The 15,869-nt window shown below is 36.2% G+C and overlaps 1 protein-coding gene across 1 annotated transcript in view; it reads left to right on the top strand.

The window, feature by feature from the left end:
• The window catches only part of LOC110018205 (nudix hydrolase 10-like), a 31,640-nt gene extending 16,695 nt beyond the window's left edge, over positions 1–14,945 (top strand). Inside the window, exons 4-9 of the mRNA XM_020715449.1 lie at positions 8,136–8,273; positions 8,368–8,445; positions 8,531–8,581; positions 8,663–8,697; positions 13,084–13,192; positions 14,440–14,945. Of these exons, the coding sequence (XP_020571108.1) occupies positions 8,136–8,273; positions 8,368–8,445; positions 8,531–8,581; positions 8,663–8,697; positions 13,084–13,192; positions 14,440–14,637 (609 nt within the window). The 3' untranslated portion in view covers positions 14,638–14,945. The remainder of the gene's footprint in view (positions 1–8,135; positions 8,274–8,367; positions 8,446–8,530; positions 8,582–8,662; positions 8,698–13,083; positions 13,193–14,439) is intronic.
• Positions 14,946–15,869: the final 924 nt, after the last annotated feature.

Raw genomic sequence — 15,869 nt, 5'->3', positions numbered from 1 at the left:
AACAACTTCAAGGTGGATCTGCAACAACAAAACATCAAAACACATCACATAAACATCTTCACATAACCTATCACTTCATTTAGTTTAAATAACAACCCATAGGATCACCCTTTAAGCTTTTGCACAACTCTGTTGTGCAATTATAAGTCCTAACACTTTAGGATTCCGAGGTTACCGTGCGGTACGGTGTAAATCCCCCTATTATTTGCACAGTCAGATATTGTGTGATATTGTGTAAACATAAGTCGTAAATCTTAAATAATTTGCAGGATTGAAATATCAAATAAACATCACTTCAAAGACATAAGCCGAACATTAGGATAGTTTGGACTTCTCCGGGGTTTCTCCTGGATCTGTGATGTCTCCTATTATTCATTTCTTTGAACTCCTTAAAATAATTGTTCCTATTTTGAGCTATTCCCATTTGATTTTCCCATGTCCAATTGTGAAAAACTAAACTTTGAAATCTTAAAGGCAACATCACCTGATCTTAATCGAGAGTTTTTCTTAAGTGACCCTCAGTCATTTAAGATGTAATTAACTATCTCTATAGGGAACCTGGAACCCAAATAAAATAAATCATATCTAATTTTTTATGTTAGGAAGGAGAACTTGTTGGTCTTTTTATAAAAATATTTCGCACACCAAAACGGATGTCACAAATCATTTAGTCTAGGTGATTGAGCCTATTACATGTGATATGTTTATTCTTCCAGATAAGTGTATTACTTGTGTTATCGTGCTTAGTCACCCAAACTATTCAAAATGTGAGACTCGTTTGGTCTCACATATTTTAAAATTAAGTTGTTACTTTTAAAAATCAAAAAGGTTATATTCATATTTAAATTATTTTCAAAATCACAAAATCATTATTTTTTCAAATTACGAAGTTAAAACGACCTACAGTATGATAGGCCCCTCAGAATGCAAGAGTTTTGCTAGAGTAGCGAAAAAGGTTGCAAACTGAGGGTTAAAATAGCTCAACATGAATTGTGCATTAGATTACATTAGGGAATTATGGCGTATGGGAGGTGCTAGTATTTGAACCTAGCTTTATAGCTCAAGTAACTTCTGGGAAAATGTACATACTTTTCACTTTGACAGTGAGGCATGCTGCATCCACGACATTCTTTTCTCAAATTTCTTACACTGAAGTCCTCAAAGTCTCATTTGAAGCATATTCTTAAGCTTATTTTTATAATACTGGTTTGAAAGTGGATGAGCACTTTCTCAATCTTAAATAAAGTATGCAACAATCACCCCAAGTTGAACTTTTATTTAAAGGTTTGGAGATTTGAGGAGAGATGCAAGGAGGACATCAATGATGTGATTGTCTTGTGGGACATACTATGTTTATTTCTCTCCAATTAAGATCAACCTTGAAGATATTCCTTTAAAATCTGTGCAACTTTGATATCCTTAACTGATTATTAAGTACTATATTGTCATGATTGCATTTGAATCCAACCATTTATGTAGCAATGCATGAGATAGTAGTGGTGATAGAGCTGTACAGAATTATTGCAGGAGTTGTCTTGGTTCTCCGGAATTTGTGATGCTATTTAACACAAGATCAATCCATATGGTTTGTAGCATAAAATTTCTCACGTAGAAACTCCCGATTCAAGATTTCTTAGGCGGGCAAGCCTTATGGCCCTGTTGTTTTTATTTTTGAGTTATAATTAGAGTTGTTAGAAGTTATATTAGGAAATAATTTATTACTGTGAGAAATTATGAGGAATAAATTATTTTCTTAGATTAGAAGTTATTTCTTTACCTATTTTATATTTATTTCCTTAGATTAGGAGTAATTTCTTTTCTTATTTTAGGCTTTCCTATTTTATGTTATTTTCTTTATTTCCAAATAATTAATATGAGTTGATTATTGAAGATATTATGTGTTATATCTTCCCTTTTCATGTTATTTTTTATTGTCTTTCATGTTCTAGGATACATGTAAGAGTTTTTAATACTCCCTTTTCATATCAATAAAATGGTTCCGCTTTATTCCGCATTTTTTTGAATTTCAATATGACATTAGAGCCTTGAAGCAAACCTTAAAGTCTCCTACCGTCGGAAACTTTCTATTCCCTGCAAAGTCCCTTCCTCCACCTCCTCTGTTTAGTTTTTTCCACTAGAAACTCCCCCCAACCCTTTGTGAAAGATATGAGAATACTGGCTTGTGTTCTCTTTCCTCGGCTGAATTAAGTTCTCCTGTTTGTATCATGCTTTGCCCATAACTAGCAAAAATGTTTACCTTAGGGAAGCCGACCATCCTCCAAAAATTCATTACTAATCATGCCACCCTTTCTTCATCTTCATCTTCATTTTGAGATTCATTTGAAATATCTTCACTCTAGTCATCTGCTTCTTTAGGTTGCTTTTTCATTGTTGTGGTTCTAGATCCAGTCTCACTCTTTCTGCTAGATTTCTTGCCTTTTGCTACTCGAAGCTTGTCCAGAATTGCATCAATTTTTTCCTTTGCAAGAAGCCGCTACCTCTTACCACTAAGGCCTTTTGTACCAAGGCTATCATCCACTAACTGCTTAGATTCCTTCTGAGCATTTTTTTCAAATAGGGAAGACAAACGAGCTTGAACTAGCGTCCATTTTTAATTAGGAGGTTTTTGTGGTGGACTTTTACAAGGATTTCTTTGCTTCTTCAGATATATTTTCTTTTGTGGCAATTGCTTTTTTCTTCAAAGAGCAAACAATTGATCCTACTACACTCGAATCATCACTTTCTGAAAGCTGGACCTTTAGCTTTGTATCAGCTTCAACATTGATCTTCAACTCATCCGCTTCAGTTACATTACTCCTTTCGCCGATTTAGTGAGTTGTAGCATTAGGTAATTATCCTTCGGGTGAACATGAGTACAACTTCATCTGGCTCTATGGGAACTCAAGGTAGAGGACAAAATTCTTGGTAGCAAGGTTTGAGAGGACGCCGATCTTTCCGCCGGAGAGCGGGGCGAAGATACTCGGAAAAGAGAAGTTTTTTTTCGAGACGGCTATGGTTTTCAGTCTCTTATTTCTCCTCTAACTCGGGATTGCCCACTGACTTCCAAACTTTTCTACTCCTCCAGAGCTTGTCCTATATCAGACCCTCCAAAACTTTTTCGTGTATCAGGCTCTCCTCTAATATATTTCCTGCAGTAGGCCCCCCTCGGGAATATTTCCTACCGTTGACCCTGCAAAACTTTTCTGTAGCACCCTCGTGCGGAACTTTTTCTGTAGCAGGTCCACTGGAATTCTTTGTGCAGCAGACCCTCTTTTGAAGCCTTTCTCTACATTAAGTCCTCTCGAACTTTTTCCTGCATCAAACTCTTCTCTGGAACTTTTTCCCATATTGGGCTCTCCAAAACGTTTCAGCCGCAGACCCTCCTCCTGAGCTTTCCTTATAGCAGGTCCTCCTTTGGAGCTTTTTCCTGTATCAGACCCTCCTTCAGAGCTTTCACTGCTGCAGAATCTCCACCTGAATTCTTCCAGCAGCAAGTCTCCCTCCTGAGTTTTTTTTTGCCTATTAGTTGTCGACTTCCCTGTAAACTCCCCCACAACATTACTTGTAGGACTCTTTTGTCTACTTACAAACACTGCAGGAACTATAGTTAAAGACTCTGTTGTTTACTTCCCTGCAAACTCCTCTGCAACACTATTTGTAGGAGCTTTCTGTCTACCTACAGATACTACAGGAACTACAACCGCCGTTGTCTATATCCCTACAAACTCCTCTATAGTATTACCTGTAGGAGTCTTCTACTTATCTACAGACACTGCAGGAACTGCAATTAAAGACAACCGTTGTACAAGACGACGACTTCAAGTTTTACTTCACGGGATCTCCCTTGCCCATTGTTTGATGTTTTCAAATGCAATTTTAACATGGTTTTCAACCATGTTTAAGCTTGAGGGGTAGTGTTAGAAGTTATATTAGGAAATAATTTATTCATGTGAGTAGTTATGAGTAATAAATTATTTTCTTTGATTAGAAGTTATTTTCTTTCTTATTTTATATTTTTTTGCTTAGATTAGTAGTTATTTCCTTTTCTATAGGTTTTTCTATTTTATGTTATTTTTTTATCTCTAACTAATTAATATAAATTGATTATTGCAGATATTAGGTGTTATATCTTTCTTTTTAATGTTATTCTTTTTATTGACTTTCTTATTCTAGGATTCATGTAAGGGTATTTATACCATATCTTCATATCAATAAAATGATTCAACTTTATTCTGCATTATTCTGAATTTCAACAAGAGCTATTTTGAGAGGGAGCTAATTATATCTTCATGTCAATAAAATGATTCAACTTTATTAGAATTTGACGAGTTTATAATTGAATCGAACATCTTGAAAGTATGAATCCAACGAGTCCAAGTCTGCTCAATTCCGACATCGTTAAAACACTCAAATGTTCATCAAACGCCATCTAATAGAAGGAAGCTCTTTGGACTGTTCGATCGAAGTAGTTCATATTTCGACGTTACTTGCACCTTGAACACTATAAATAAAGCCTCACCCCTCTCATGTGGGGGAGCTTGAGATTTAAGGAAGAGTCTGAAACTTCGAGAAGGAGCTGAAGTCTTTCGCCGATCGTCGTCGACCACAGTCAACCATTGTTGAACACCACCGACCTCTGTTGATCACAGTCGACCGTCGTTGATCACTGTCAATCTCTATTGATCACCGTCAATCTCCGTCGATCACCACCGATCACCGTCGATCACCACTAACAAAACGTCGCCAATTGCTATCGATCGTCGTCCGTTCCTAACAACAAATTCATCAGCACGTTGACATTGTAACTTGGGAAACTTAATAACTCTTTCACACATGTAGATAAGTGATTGCAACTGTAATAATCTTTTTATAATAGAAGTCTTCAGTTGGGTCAGACTCCGTGATTTTTCCTTTCGGAGTTTTCTACGTAAAAAATTTTTGGTATCATTATCAGTTGTTTTCTCACTTATGAGTGTGTATTGGATCATCGTACCACGCTAATACTATAATCTACTACTGTACTGTTACAAATTTTCTAGCATGCATCATGAGACATTCAATTTGATAATAATTTTGCTGAAGCTAAAATTCATTTAGATTCTCCGTCATTTTCAACGAAATAGAGATGTGCAAATATAGGGTCAGAACTCAGGATATTCCGTTAGCTACTTTTGAAGATTCCAGATATGTGGAGATAGATGATACTGGTGATCATGAAGATGAAGAAAGTAATGCTCAATCAGAAGGAACCCTGAAAGTTCCCCAGTCACCTGCTACATAAGTCAAAAGATGCAATAGAGTGAAATAACCCATACAAAGGTATTCTACTTCCTTACACTATTTATTGCTAACTTATATTGGTGAATCAAAGTGCTTTGAGGAGTCCACTCAAGTTGAAGATTTAAGGTAGTGGGAGCTTGCCATGGATGAAGAAATACAATATTTGAAGTCAAATCAGATTTTGGATTTGACGGTACTATCAAATGACACAATAAGTGGGTCTACAGGCTGAAATAAGAGTCAAATGGTAGCAAGCGCTACATGGCAATACTTGTTGTGAAGGGTTTTCAGCAGAGGGAAGGAATGTATTACTCAGAGATCTTCTCCCTAGTGGTGAAGATGACTACAATCAAGGTTGTGCTGAGTCTTGTAGTAGTGGAAGATCTATATTTGGAGCATGGATTTAAAAAAAACTTTCTTCCATGGAGATCTATGGTGCAACCACAAGGTTAGATGATTTTAGGCAAGGAATGTTTGGTCTATAGATTGAAGAAGAGTCTCTATGACTTGAAGTAGGCCCAGAGACAGTAGTACAGAAGGTTTGACAGGTTCATATCAGACAATGGGTACATGAAGTGTCAGACAAACCACTTTTGCTTCATCAAACACACTATGTTAACTGTTATATTTTACTTCTTTTGTATGTGGATGATATGCTGATTGCAAGAGTAGATATGGAGAAAACCAGAGACTTGAAGAAACAGTTATCAAGTGAGTTTGAGATGAAGGATTTAGGTCCAACCAAAAAGATTCTTAGGATGAGAATCAGTACGAACAAAAGTGCATGAACACTAAAGTTGTCTCCAACATAATATGTTGAGAAGATCCTACAGAAGTTCAACATGAGTGAAGAAAATCAGTTAGCACTCCCTTAGTAGTCACTTGAAACTATTTAAGGAGTTATCACCTAACTCTAAAGCAGAGCAAACACAAATAGAGAGAACTCCGTATGCTTTAGCAGTTGGAAGTTTGATGTATGCGATAATTGTACAAGATCAGATATTGCATATGCAATGGGAGTGGTCGACAAATACATGGGCAATGAAAGTAGGCATCATTGGGAGGCGGTAAAGTGGTTTCTCAGGTATTTGAGAGGAACAACCAACATGACACTTTGCTATGGAAGTGCATAGATCAATCTATAGGGTTTTAGAGATTCAGATGTGCCAAAAGATGTGGACAGTAGGAGAAGTACAACAGGATATATCTTCACCTTGGGGAACACAACGGTGAGTTGCGTTTTTAGGTTGCAGAAAATTGTTGCACTTTAAACTACAAATACCGAATATGTTGCTATCACCGAGGCTAGCAAGGAAATGATTTGGCTACAGAATTTCATTGCAAAATTGGGCAAAGAGCAGTGAATTGGAAAATTCTACAGTGATAGTATAAGTGCGATTCATCTTTGCTAGGAATGTTGTTTTTCATGTCAGGATGAAACACATCCATGTAAGGTATCATTTCATTCGCTTTCTTCTTGAAGATGAATAATTTTTTCTGGAGAAGATACATACAGCTCAGAATCTCGCGAATATGTTGACAAAGATTGTAATTATCGAGAAACTGAAGCTATGCTTGGCTTCAGTTGGGTTTCATGAAGGTTGAGAATAAGGGTGAGCCACACCACGGTACGTAATTACAGTACATGACTATAAAGACGATTTAGATGGAGGTGCAAGTACAAATGACTGGTGCTCGGTGCTTTTGTCTCTAAGCGGGAGATTGTTACGATATGTGAAGACAAAGTAGGGAGCTGATTCATAGGCATGACTGTGGGCGCTCAAGCGCCCACTAGATGCGGCTCACGGTGGTGCCGACGCTTAGGCGCCGGCTTTGTGTGCAAATGTGCCCACATTCAAAGAAACCGATGCCTATGCGCTAGTTTATTAGCGCCGATCAGGGCCGTTTTTTTTTCAGGATTTTTTTTTAATCCCTGTTTTGAGCAGTTTTAATGTTGCTTTGAGTTTCTTTCTGCTGAATTCTTTGACGGGCATCCCAGTGAAGGTGAGGAGTGTTGAGGAGGTGGATTTCAGTGATTAGGCGTTATTTTGTGTTAGATCATAGTGGGAAGATTGTGGAACGAGTACTTACAAATTCTCGTGTGCTTTTTTAGTTATTTTGATTGTGCTTCTGTTTCAATTTTTGTTCCACTTTTTATATTTAATTGGTGAGATCTCATTATTGCGCTGTGTGGTTTAGTATCTAATTGACATTATGAAGATTTCCCATCACAATACTCTATTATGGAGATGGAGGTTTATTCAGGTCCACTTTCGGATATTAATATCAAATTCTTTTCCCAACGGCAATCTAATGCATACTGTACCTCCTATTTGATACTATATGTTTTCATCGCAATGAAAACACATTTGTTTACAGACTCATTTGATTAATCACTAATTATAAAAGAAACCATTAATCAACTCATAAAAGTCTACTTTGTTTATTTAGTTGGGTTAAACTTCAAAAATTATATGTATGTAGCTGATTTAATTTCAAAGTATTGCATTTCTTCAAGTTTTTCAACTATACAAAATTAATCCATAATGTTCTCTCAAGGACTTATTTGAGATCAATTTTGTATCAAAATTTCTACATGAGGGATCATTTTTGGATAAATCTTGTTAAGCCGAGGGATTATATTTGAGAAATGTAATAATCTGGGATTAAATTGGCTGCACACAAATAATCGAGGGACTAATTTTGAAAGTATCATATCCCTGTCTGCTGATATATATATTTTTTATTTTAATTCTGATAGTTTTATATTTATTTTTCATTTTATTTATTCAATCTAATGGATCTTCTTCTGGGTCAATCATTTTGGATTACTGTAGATTTTAATCTTGATATAGGAAGGATTTTGGTACCACCATGCAGAACCGAGTTATTTGATGCTTGTGTACTGGATCCCTGCTAGTAAACATACATTGCCTTTGAATGCTACGCACAGGGTTGGCGTTGGTGCATTTGTGATTAATCAGAAAAGAGAGGTACAATCAAGTGCTTCTGTTAGCTTCAATTTTGTTCTGCCCCCTTTAGCTCTCATTTTAAATCTGAAATATTTTGTTTTCATTTCTGAGCTAGGTATTGGTAGTCCAGGAAAAGAGTGGGAAACTTCGTGGCTCTGGTTATTGGAAAATCCCTACAGGCGTTATTGAACATGTCAAATATGATGACTTGAGTATTCATAGATCATCAAATCACAAAATTAAATTTCTAACATCAGCTAAGTTAATTGTTTTTGCAGGGTGAAGATATATTTGCAGGTGCTGTAAGGGAAGTCAAGGAGGAAACTGGAGTACGTGTGTTTCTGTGAAGTTTAAGCTGTTCTTTTTAAGATTTTTGAATTATCTAACCTTTATTTTTATCCTTGTATTAGATTGATGCTGAATTTCTGGAAGTGCTTACGTTCAGGTTGTTCATTTCAAGTCCTTGAGCGGGCTGGTTTATTTAATTATATTTAAATTAGCCTCCATGCGTGATACCTAAATTTTTTGCCGTTCTCAAACTACTTTACTATGACAATTGGTTGGAGATATTGGAGTTCATATCTAAATCGCTATTATTTTTGTTAGAAGTTATTAGTGCTTATTTCTTTCCTTTCCGGATATTACCTAGTTTAGATTTCCTATTTTTTGTCCTCTTTATTTTATAACTGTTGTATCCTGTACTTATACCTCTTTTGATGTCAATAAAATTATCATGCTGAATTCCAATATGGTATCAGGGCCAAGGGATCTTATCTTACTAGCAGCCAAAATTGTCACTTGCTGGCCCATATCTGCCGGTCCTCCCCTTTTCCTGCAGCCGACGTCCTTTCCTACTGCTAGAAAATTTCCCTGCAGGTCTTCCCGAGCCATGGCTCTTACCAAGAACCGTAGGATCTCCTTTTTTTGTTTATTGGAATCCCTTTCCTGCAGCTTGACCGCCATCTTGCTTGACTGGACCTCTTTTTTTGGGGCTGGAATTTCTTCTTTGCAGTCCTAGTTTATGATATCTTTGCAAGGAATCCTCTCCTTCCATGTCTCGGCATCCCAACCTCTCATTTGGCTCCATCGGAGCCATGGCTGATTCCTCCGTTATCGAGCTTCTGTTTGACATGGTTCTTGAATCCACCGGAGGATTTGCACCTATCTCAATCCCTCCGCAAATCAGAGGACTTGAAAATTACATGAATTTTTTTATTACCACCCATAAACTCAACTGTTCTAATTTCCTCCAATGGTCTCAAGCTGTGTCATTGTTTGTCAAAGTTTGAGGTAAATTCAACTATCTCACAGGTATGATTTGTGAATCTCTGAAGACCAACCCTAGCATTTACAACATGGGAAACGAAGAGCTCCATGGTCATGTAATGGCTGAGCAATTCCGTGGAGTCCTCAAATGACTGTTCGTACATATTTCTTCTATCAGCAAGTGCCATCTGGACTGTCGTTTCTTACATCTACTCAGACGTAGTTAATCCTAGATAACTTTATGAGGTTTCTAAGAAGATCCGCAGGACTTAACAAAGATTGAAGACAATGACCTAATATTACAATGACTTGGCTGCATTATGAATAAAATGTGATCTCTATTATGATTACACTTGAGACTCTTCTGTAGCTCTTTCCATTTTCCAAAAAAATTTGGAAAAAACTTGTGTTCCAATTCCTGGCAGGTCTTAACATGGATCTCGATGAAGTCCGCGGCCGTATACTTGGACATGATCCCCTTTCTTCGACCCGGGCAACATTCATTGAGATTCGCCTCGAAGAAAGTCAGAGACTTATAATGCTCGACAACTCCACTATTTTAGTCGAGTCTTTAGCCTTGGTCTCCAACAGTACTCCATATTCTGCCATGTCGTTGCGAGCTACTCACGCCCCATATGATTTTTATCACAAACCCTTCTATACCCTTGATAAGTGTTGGAAGCTCATGGGAAATCAACAACTAAGACTTTGGCCAAATCTTCTGCGGCTAAAGGTCTCGCTATGACCTCAGACTTTGCAACAGTTCAACGAGAATCAACAGACTCCATCAAGAGTCAGATGAAACACTTGATTAAACTGCTTGGTTTCAGTCAGCTCTCCTCTGGCCCATCAACCTCTCATGTTTACCAAGGTAACATCATTATGACACTCGTTGGTTTTGCTTCTTCTAGCTAATGAATTATTGATTCAAGTGTCACAGACCTCAGGACCGAGGGTTCTCATTTATTCTCGACTTATTCTCCTTGTTGTGGGTGAGATACAATTAAAATTGTCGAAGGCTCCTACAATTCTATTGTGGGTAAATGATCGGTTGTACTTATATCAGGGTTGACTTTGGAATCAGTGTTGCATGTTCTTTGCTTAAGTGCAATCTCTTGTCTGTCAGTAAGTTAAAATGTGATCTTGATTGCATTGCTTATTTTTCCTCTGATGTTTGTGTTTTTCAAGATAATCTTTCAGTGAGGATGATTGAAACTACTAAGTAGGTAGTCAGACACAATTTTTTCCAAGAAAATGACATAGATAACACTGACACCCAGTCTCGTTGTAGTTCTTTCTACTGCATGTCCAATTATGCTTCTACATTATCGTTTCTATCTTCCCAGGTTTTATTATTTAAAGCATTTATACTCAGTTTTTACTAATAAAATTCATCTTCTTTTGAATGTGAAATTTGTCAGTTAGCTAAACATCATTGTGTGTCATATCCACTTCATCCTTACACACCTTCCTCTCCTTCATAGTGATTTATGGGGACCCATTTGAACTGCGAGCTAAAAAATAAAAGGTGATTTTTTACTCTACTTGATGACCACACTCAGATGCCTTGAATTTATATTTTAAAAGATAAATCTGAAACTATGTCTATTTTTAAAAACTTTCACTCATTTATTTTAACGCAACTCAAAACAAATATTCAAGTCCTTCGGATGGACAATGGTCGTGAATATTTTATATCTATATTGAGAGAATTCTTGGTAAAGACATCCTCCATCATAGTTCTTGTGCGGATACATCTCAACAAAACAGGGTAGCCGAGAGGAAAAATAGACATCCTCTTGAAGTTGCTTGTTCAATTGTGTTTCAAACCAATATCTCTATAAAATTTTGGAATGATGCTATTCTCACCGCCAACTACCTCATCAATAGAGTTCTTACAAAAATTCATAAATTCCGGACCCCATTATCTATCTTAATGTCATGTTTTCCTATAAAATGGTCTTTCTCCACATTAAACCATAAAATGTTTAGGTGCTTGTCCTTTGTTTGGAACTATACCGAATTAGTAGTAACCTTGTTCCCTGCTCAATCAAATGTGTATTCCTTGGCTATTTTGCTACTCAAAAAGGCTACTGGTGTATGTGTCCTACCACTAATAAAACTTATGTTAGTGTAGACGTCTCTTTTTTTGAAAATGTCCCCTTCTTACCTAAAAATACCCAACGGGGAGCTTGATTTTTTAGAAACCGTTTCTCTTCTAACTCTGTTAGACATTCCTTCTGCGACCACGGTGTCCAATGCACCTTTAGCACCGATGGATTTACCTCCAACCAGGTCAACATCACCACCACCCTCTATCTGGGTATATACCCGTCGTCCAAAATCTTCTGTTGAAACTTGTCCCAATGCCCTTATCATTGAGCCCAAGGCGCTCCATTGCAGGTCTTGGAATTCACTTCGGTCGACATCCCCGAAAGATGCATTTGCTGCCTACTAGGGTCACTCCTAATTCGAGTGAAGATCTGAATCTTCCTATTGAGATATGCAAATAGATACCATCAAAAACTTAGTATGTTAATGGTGAAATGTCTCATCCCACGACCTTTCTCTAACCTACAAAACATTGGTTACTTCTGTGATGGATATTGATATTTTCGGACAATAAAAATGATCTCGCCCGAAAATAGGGAAAGTTTCATCATCCAACACGAATCTCGAGGTATGACACGAATTCGAGATAATATTTTAAGCAAGAAACATTCAAATCTTGATAAAAAGTCATCCAGAGCTCTGATTTCAGTAAACTTATAGTCAAACTGACCTGTTCAATGAGACGAACTTAATGATATGAAAACTAGCCCAATCAAAGTTAAATCAAGCCCAGATCAAGTCATTAAGCCACAATTAGAAGATTTATGAATACATTTGAAAAGTCAAACGACTGTCAAATATGAAAAGTTTATACTCAAATCGAGCGGCTTGACAAGACGAATCCAACGAGTCCAAGATCACTCAATTCTGACATCATTAAGACACTCAAATGTCTATTAAATGTCATATGATCGAGGGAAGCTCTCGGACCGTTCGATTAAAATTGTTCATATTCCTGCATTAATTGCACAAGAACACTATAAATAGAGCCCCATCCCTCTCATGAGAGGAGGGAAGTCTAGAGAGAGCCTGAGGTCTTAAGGAGAAGCTACAGACCACTGCCGACCTCAGACGACCACCACCGACCTTAGACGACCACAGCCGACCGTCGTCGACCACCGCCGACAACCATCGATCACTACCAACCAGACGTTGTCAGTCAACGTTGTACCTTGAAAAATATAGTTACCCTTTCCCGTTTGTGGGACAAGGCATTTTTGTAATCATCAATCAATAATGGATTTCAGCAACTGGTCCAGACCATGTGATTTTTCTCTTACAGGTTTTCTACGTAAGAACTTCTGGAGTCATCATCGTTTTTTTCTATTTCATCTGTGTGTGTGTTGAACTTTCGTACAACGCTAACATGATAATTTGTTACTCTACTGCTGTGAATTTTTTAGCACGCATCAATTTCTATAAAGGCCACATTATGAGTGTTGTTGTTTTACAGGCAAAGCCATATGTCATTTTTTGAGAAGTCTGATTTGTTCTTCGTGTGCTTGATGAAGCCTCTTTCATTTGACATTCAAAAGGAAGAATCAGAAATTGAAGCAGCTCAGGTAATTTGATTTTCATATATAACCATGCTTAGTACATATGTCATTTATTTTTTATCCTCTTTACCATTTTACCAGTCCTTACTCTATGATTCTTCTTTCATCATGATCTCCGCCATAAAGTGCATCATCAACTAAAGAGTCTTTCAGTATTATTTTGTTTTTATTCTATTTTATTTATATTTTGATTTGAAATAAAATATATTTTATATTTTAAAAATATTTTTCATTTTTATTGAGTATTGAGTAAATTGATTTATGTGGTGATGCTGGTGATCATTGGAGAAGAGACGGCCACAGCGGCTGCCGAGGCAATGCAGCAGTTGCCATATGAAAACTGCAATGAAGTTTTACATATTTTAAAAACGGCTTTCTTTTGATTGCTTGATTGTTAGTTTTTCTTTCACTAAATATGTATTTGTTGAACTCTTAAGGCATTTATCTTTTAGAAAATGAAGAAGTTTTCACCCTTTAAAATAACTAACATAAATTTCTATGAATTTTTAAACCCTTTTGTCCAGTCCCTTTGTCTCCTCTATCCTTCTTTTTTCACCTTATGTTCATAGTTTGCTAGGAAAATAACGAATCAAAGTAATAGAGCTATAAATAAATATCAATGGCATATATAGCATTCTTGAAGGGATGCAAATATAAAATCCACATCCATAATTTCTGGTAGGTGAAAAATCAAATTTTGATGAATTGAAAATAAAAAAATTTAGTAACTAAAGAAAATGCTCATCAAATGTGCTTTACTTCACAAGCAATGTCTTGCTTCTTATGATCAGGTAATGTTGTTTTCTGACCTTTGCACTTTGTTGAACTTAGATTCATGCAAAATAGTATAGAACTTCGCTGTTTTGTAGGCATAGCGGCAGAGGGGAATGACTAATGAGCACAGCAACAATTAAACCCTGAAAAATTATAGAATATGGGAAAATTTACATACATACATACCACACAATTTCTATATATTTATTAATCAAGACCTATATTTTGATATTTATATTCATAATGCTTTGATGTCATAAACTTATAATAAAAATGTAAATTTAATATTTAAAAAGTTAGTTAGTGTTATTTTTGATGTAATATTAATGATTCGAGTGCTATGCATATAAATACATAATTTTTGTACAATAAAAAATGAATATTTCCATTATTTTGCATGATAAAACTTGAAATTTTCCTTAAGTTTTTACATTTTATTTTCTTAAAACTGAAAATTTTCTTGTCATTGTGCAACACAGTGGATGCAGGTTGAAGAATTTGCCTCCCAACCTGTAGTTCACAAGCATGAGCTTCTCAAATACATGGTCGAGGTGGGACTGGCAAGGTTTGAGAAGAACTACAGTGGCTTCTCTCCAGTTTCTATTACATCTGTCTTCTCTAACAAACAGAGCTCTCTCTATCTTAATACTGATTATTTGAACAGTTGCTCTTCCTGATGTGATAATCTTTATTGAGGCTACTTTTACAAATCGGTAATTTGTGTAATTATTTGTAATTAATGCTTCTTGTTTGACTGCGGCGAGACTATCAAGTCATCGAGATCTTGCGCACTTACTCGTGTCATAATGATTGAGGGTGCAGTTTCTCACAGTGAGGTCGCGAGTTCGGATCGTGCATATTATCCTTCCATATGCCTTCTATTTTAGCTCGATATCATATGTATAAGGTTTCTAGATTTCTTATAATTACTATATACACTGCCAAGTTTTCTTCTTAATATATGATTAATCTTCGGTAATTTCTAAAAGTTTTTTTTTTTTTTATGAATTTTGTAACGAAATTTATAATCTTTTATCTTTTATATTGATTGATTTAGCTAAGGAATGTATTCTTAACTACTATTTTATGTGATTTATGTTTCAAACTACTCTTGAGACAGCCATAAATTTTATGAGACAAGATTTTCTAGATTAAATTTATGTATATTTGTTTTGTTATTTAATGTTTCCATTAACTACACGATAATCTTGTTTATTAAATTATATGCTCAACGTTGTCAGATTATTGTAGTCTTTGTCATCATATTTATTTGTAATGTCATATCCAACCTAAATCTTTGCATTCTTACTCAAAAAAAATTGTCCATCTATATTGTTCCACTAATTATCTTCATATGTATTGATACGTGGGCAGACTGTTGAGCTCACTCTGGCTTAGTTGCACCACTCCACTCCGAGTTGAGGTGCAAGTCATCCGATAAGTAAGCTATTGCAGCGAGCGGCTGGAGTGGTAGGGAGCCAAAGAGCAAGACATTATATATAAGATGGCAAGGCTAGGTGTTGAGAAAAAAGGGTACATAATCACAAGAATTAAGAATAGTGGACCAGGGATTTAACGAGGTTTGGCAATATGCTTACATCCTTGGAGGGTGATGAGTGCCGGTTTTCTTTTAATTTCTTTAAGTAGTTAATCCTCTTAAGATTACAAATATATATATATATATATATATATATAATAACCATTGTTGCAATTATAAAATTACTCTGTATCTTATCGTGAGGGCGTTGTTCGTGTGCCCCCACTTAATGAAATTCTCTTAATTGGACAGATGTTTCAACTCACAAACTCTGCTCAGTTTTAGCATCTCTTATCTGGTATATGAGCCATACCTAACACTAGGCTCTCGATCGAGTAGAGGAGACAATTAGGATAACAAACTCAAAATGTG

This window comes from Phalaenopsis equestris, unplaced genomic scaffold (assembly GCF_001263595.1).
Source record: "Phalaenopsis equestris unplaced genomic scaffold, ASM126359v1 Scaffold000006, whole genome shotgun sequence".
Lineage (NCBI taxonomy): Eukaryota > Viridiplantae > Streptophyta > Magnoliopsida > Asparagales > Orchidaceae > Phalaenopsis > Phalaenopsis equestris.
Note: the sequence above shows the minus strand (reverse complement) of the source record. Positions and strands in the feature narration are given on the sequence as shown.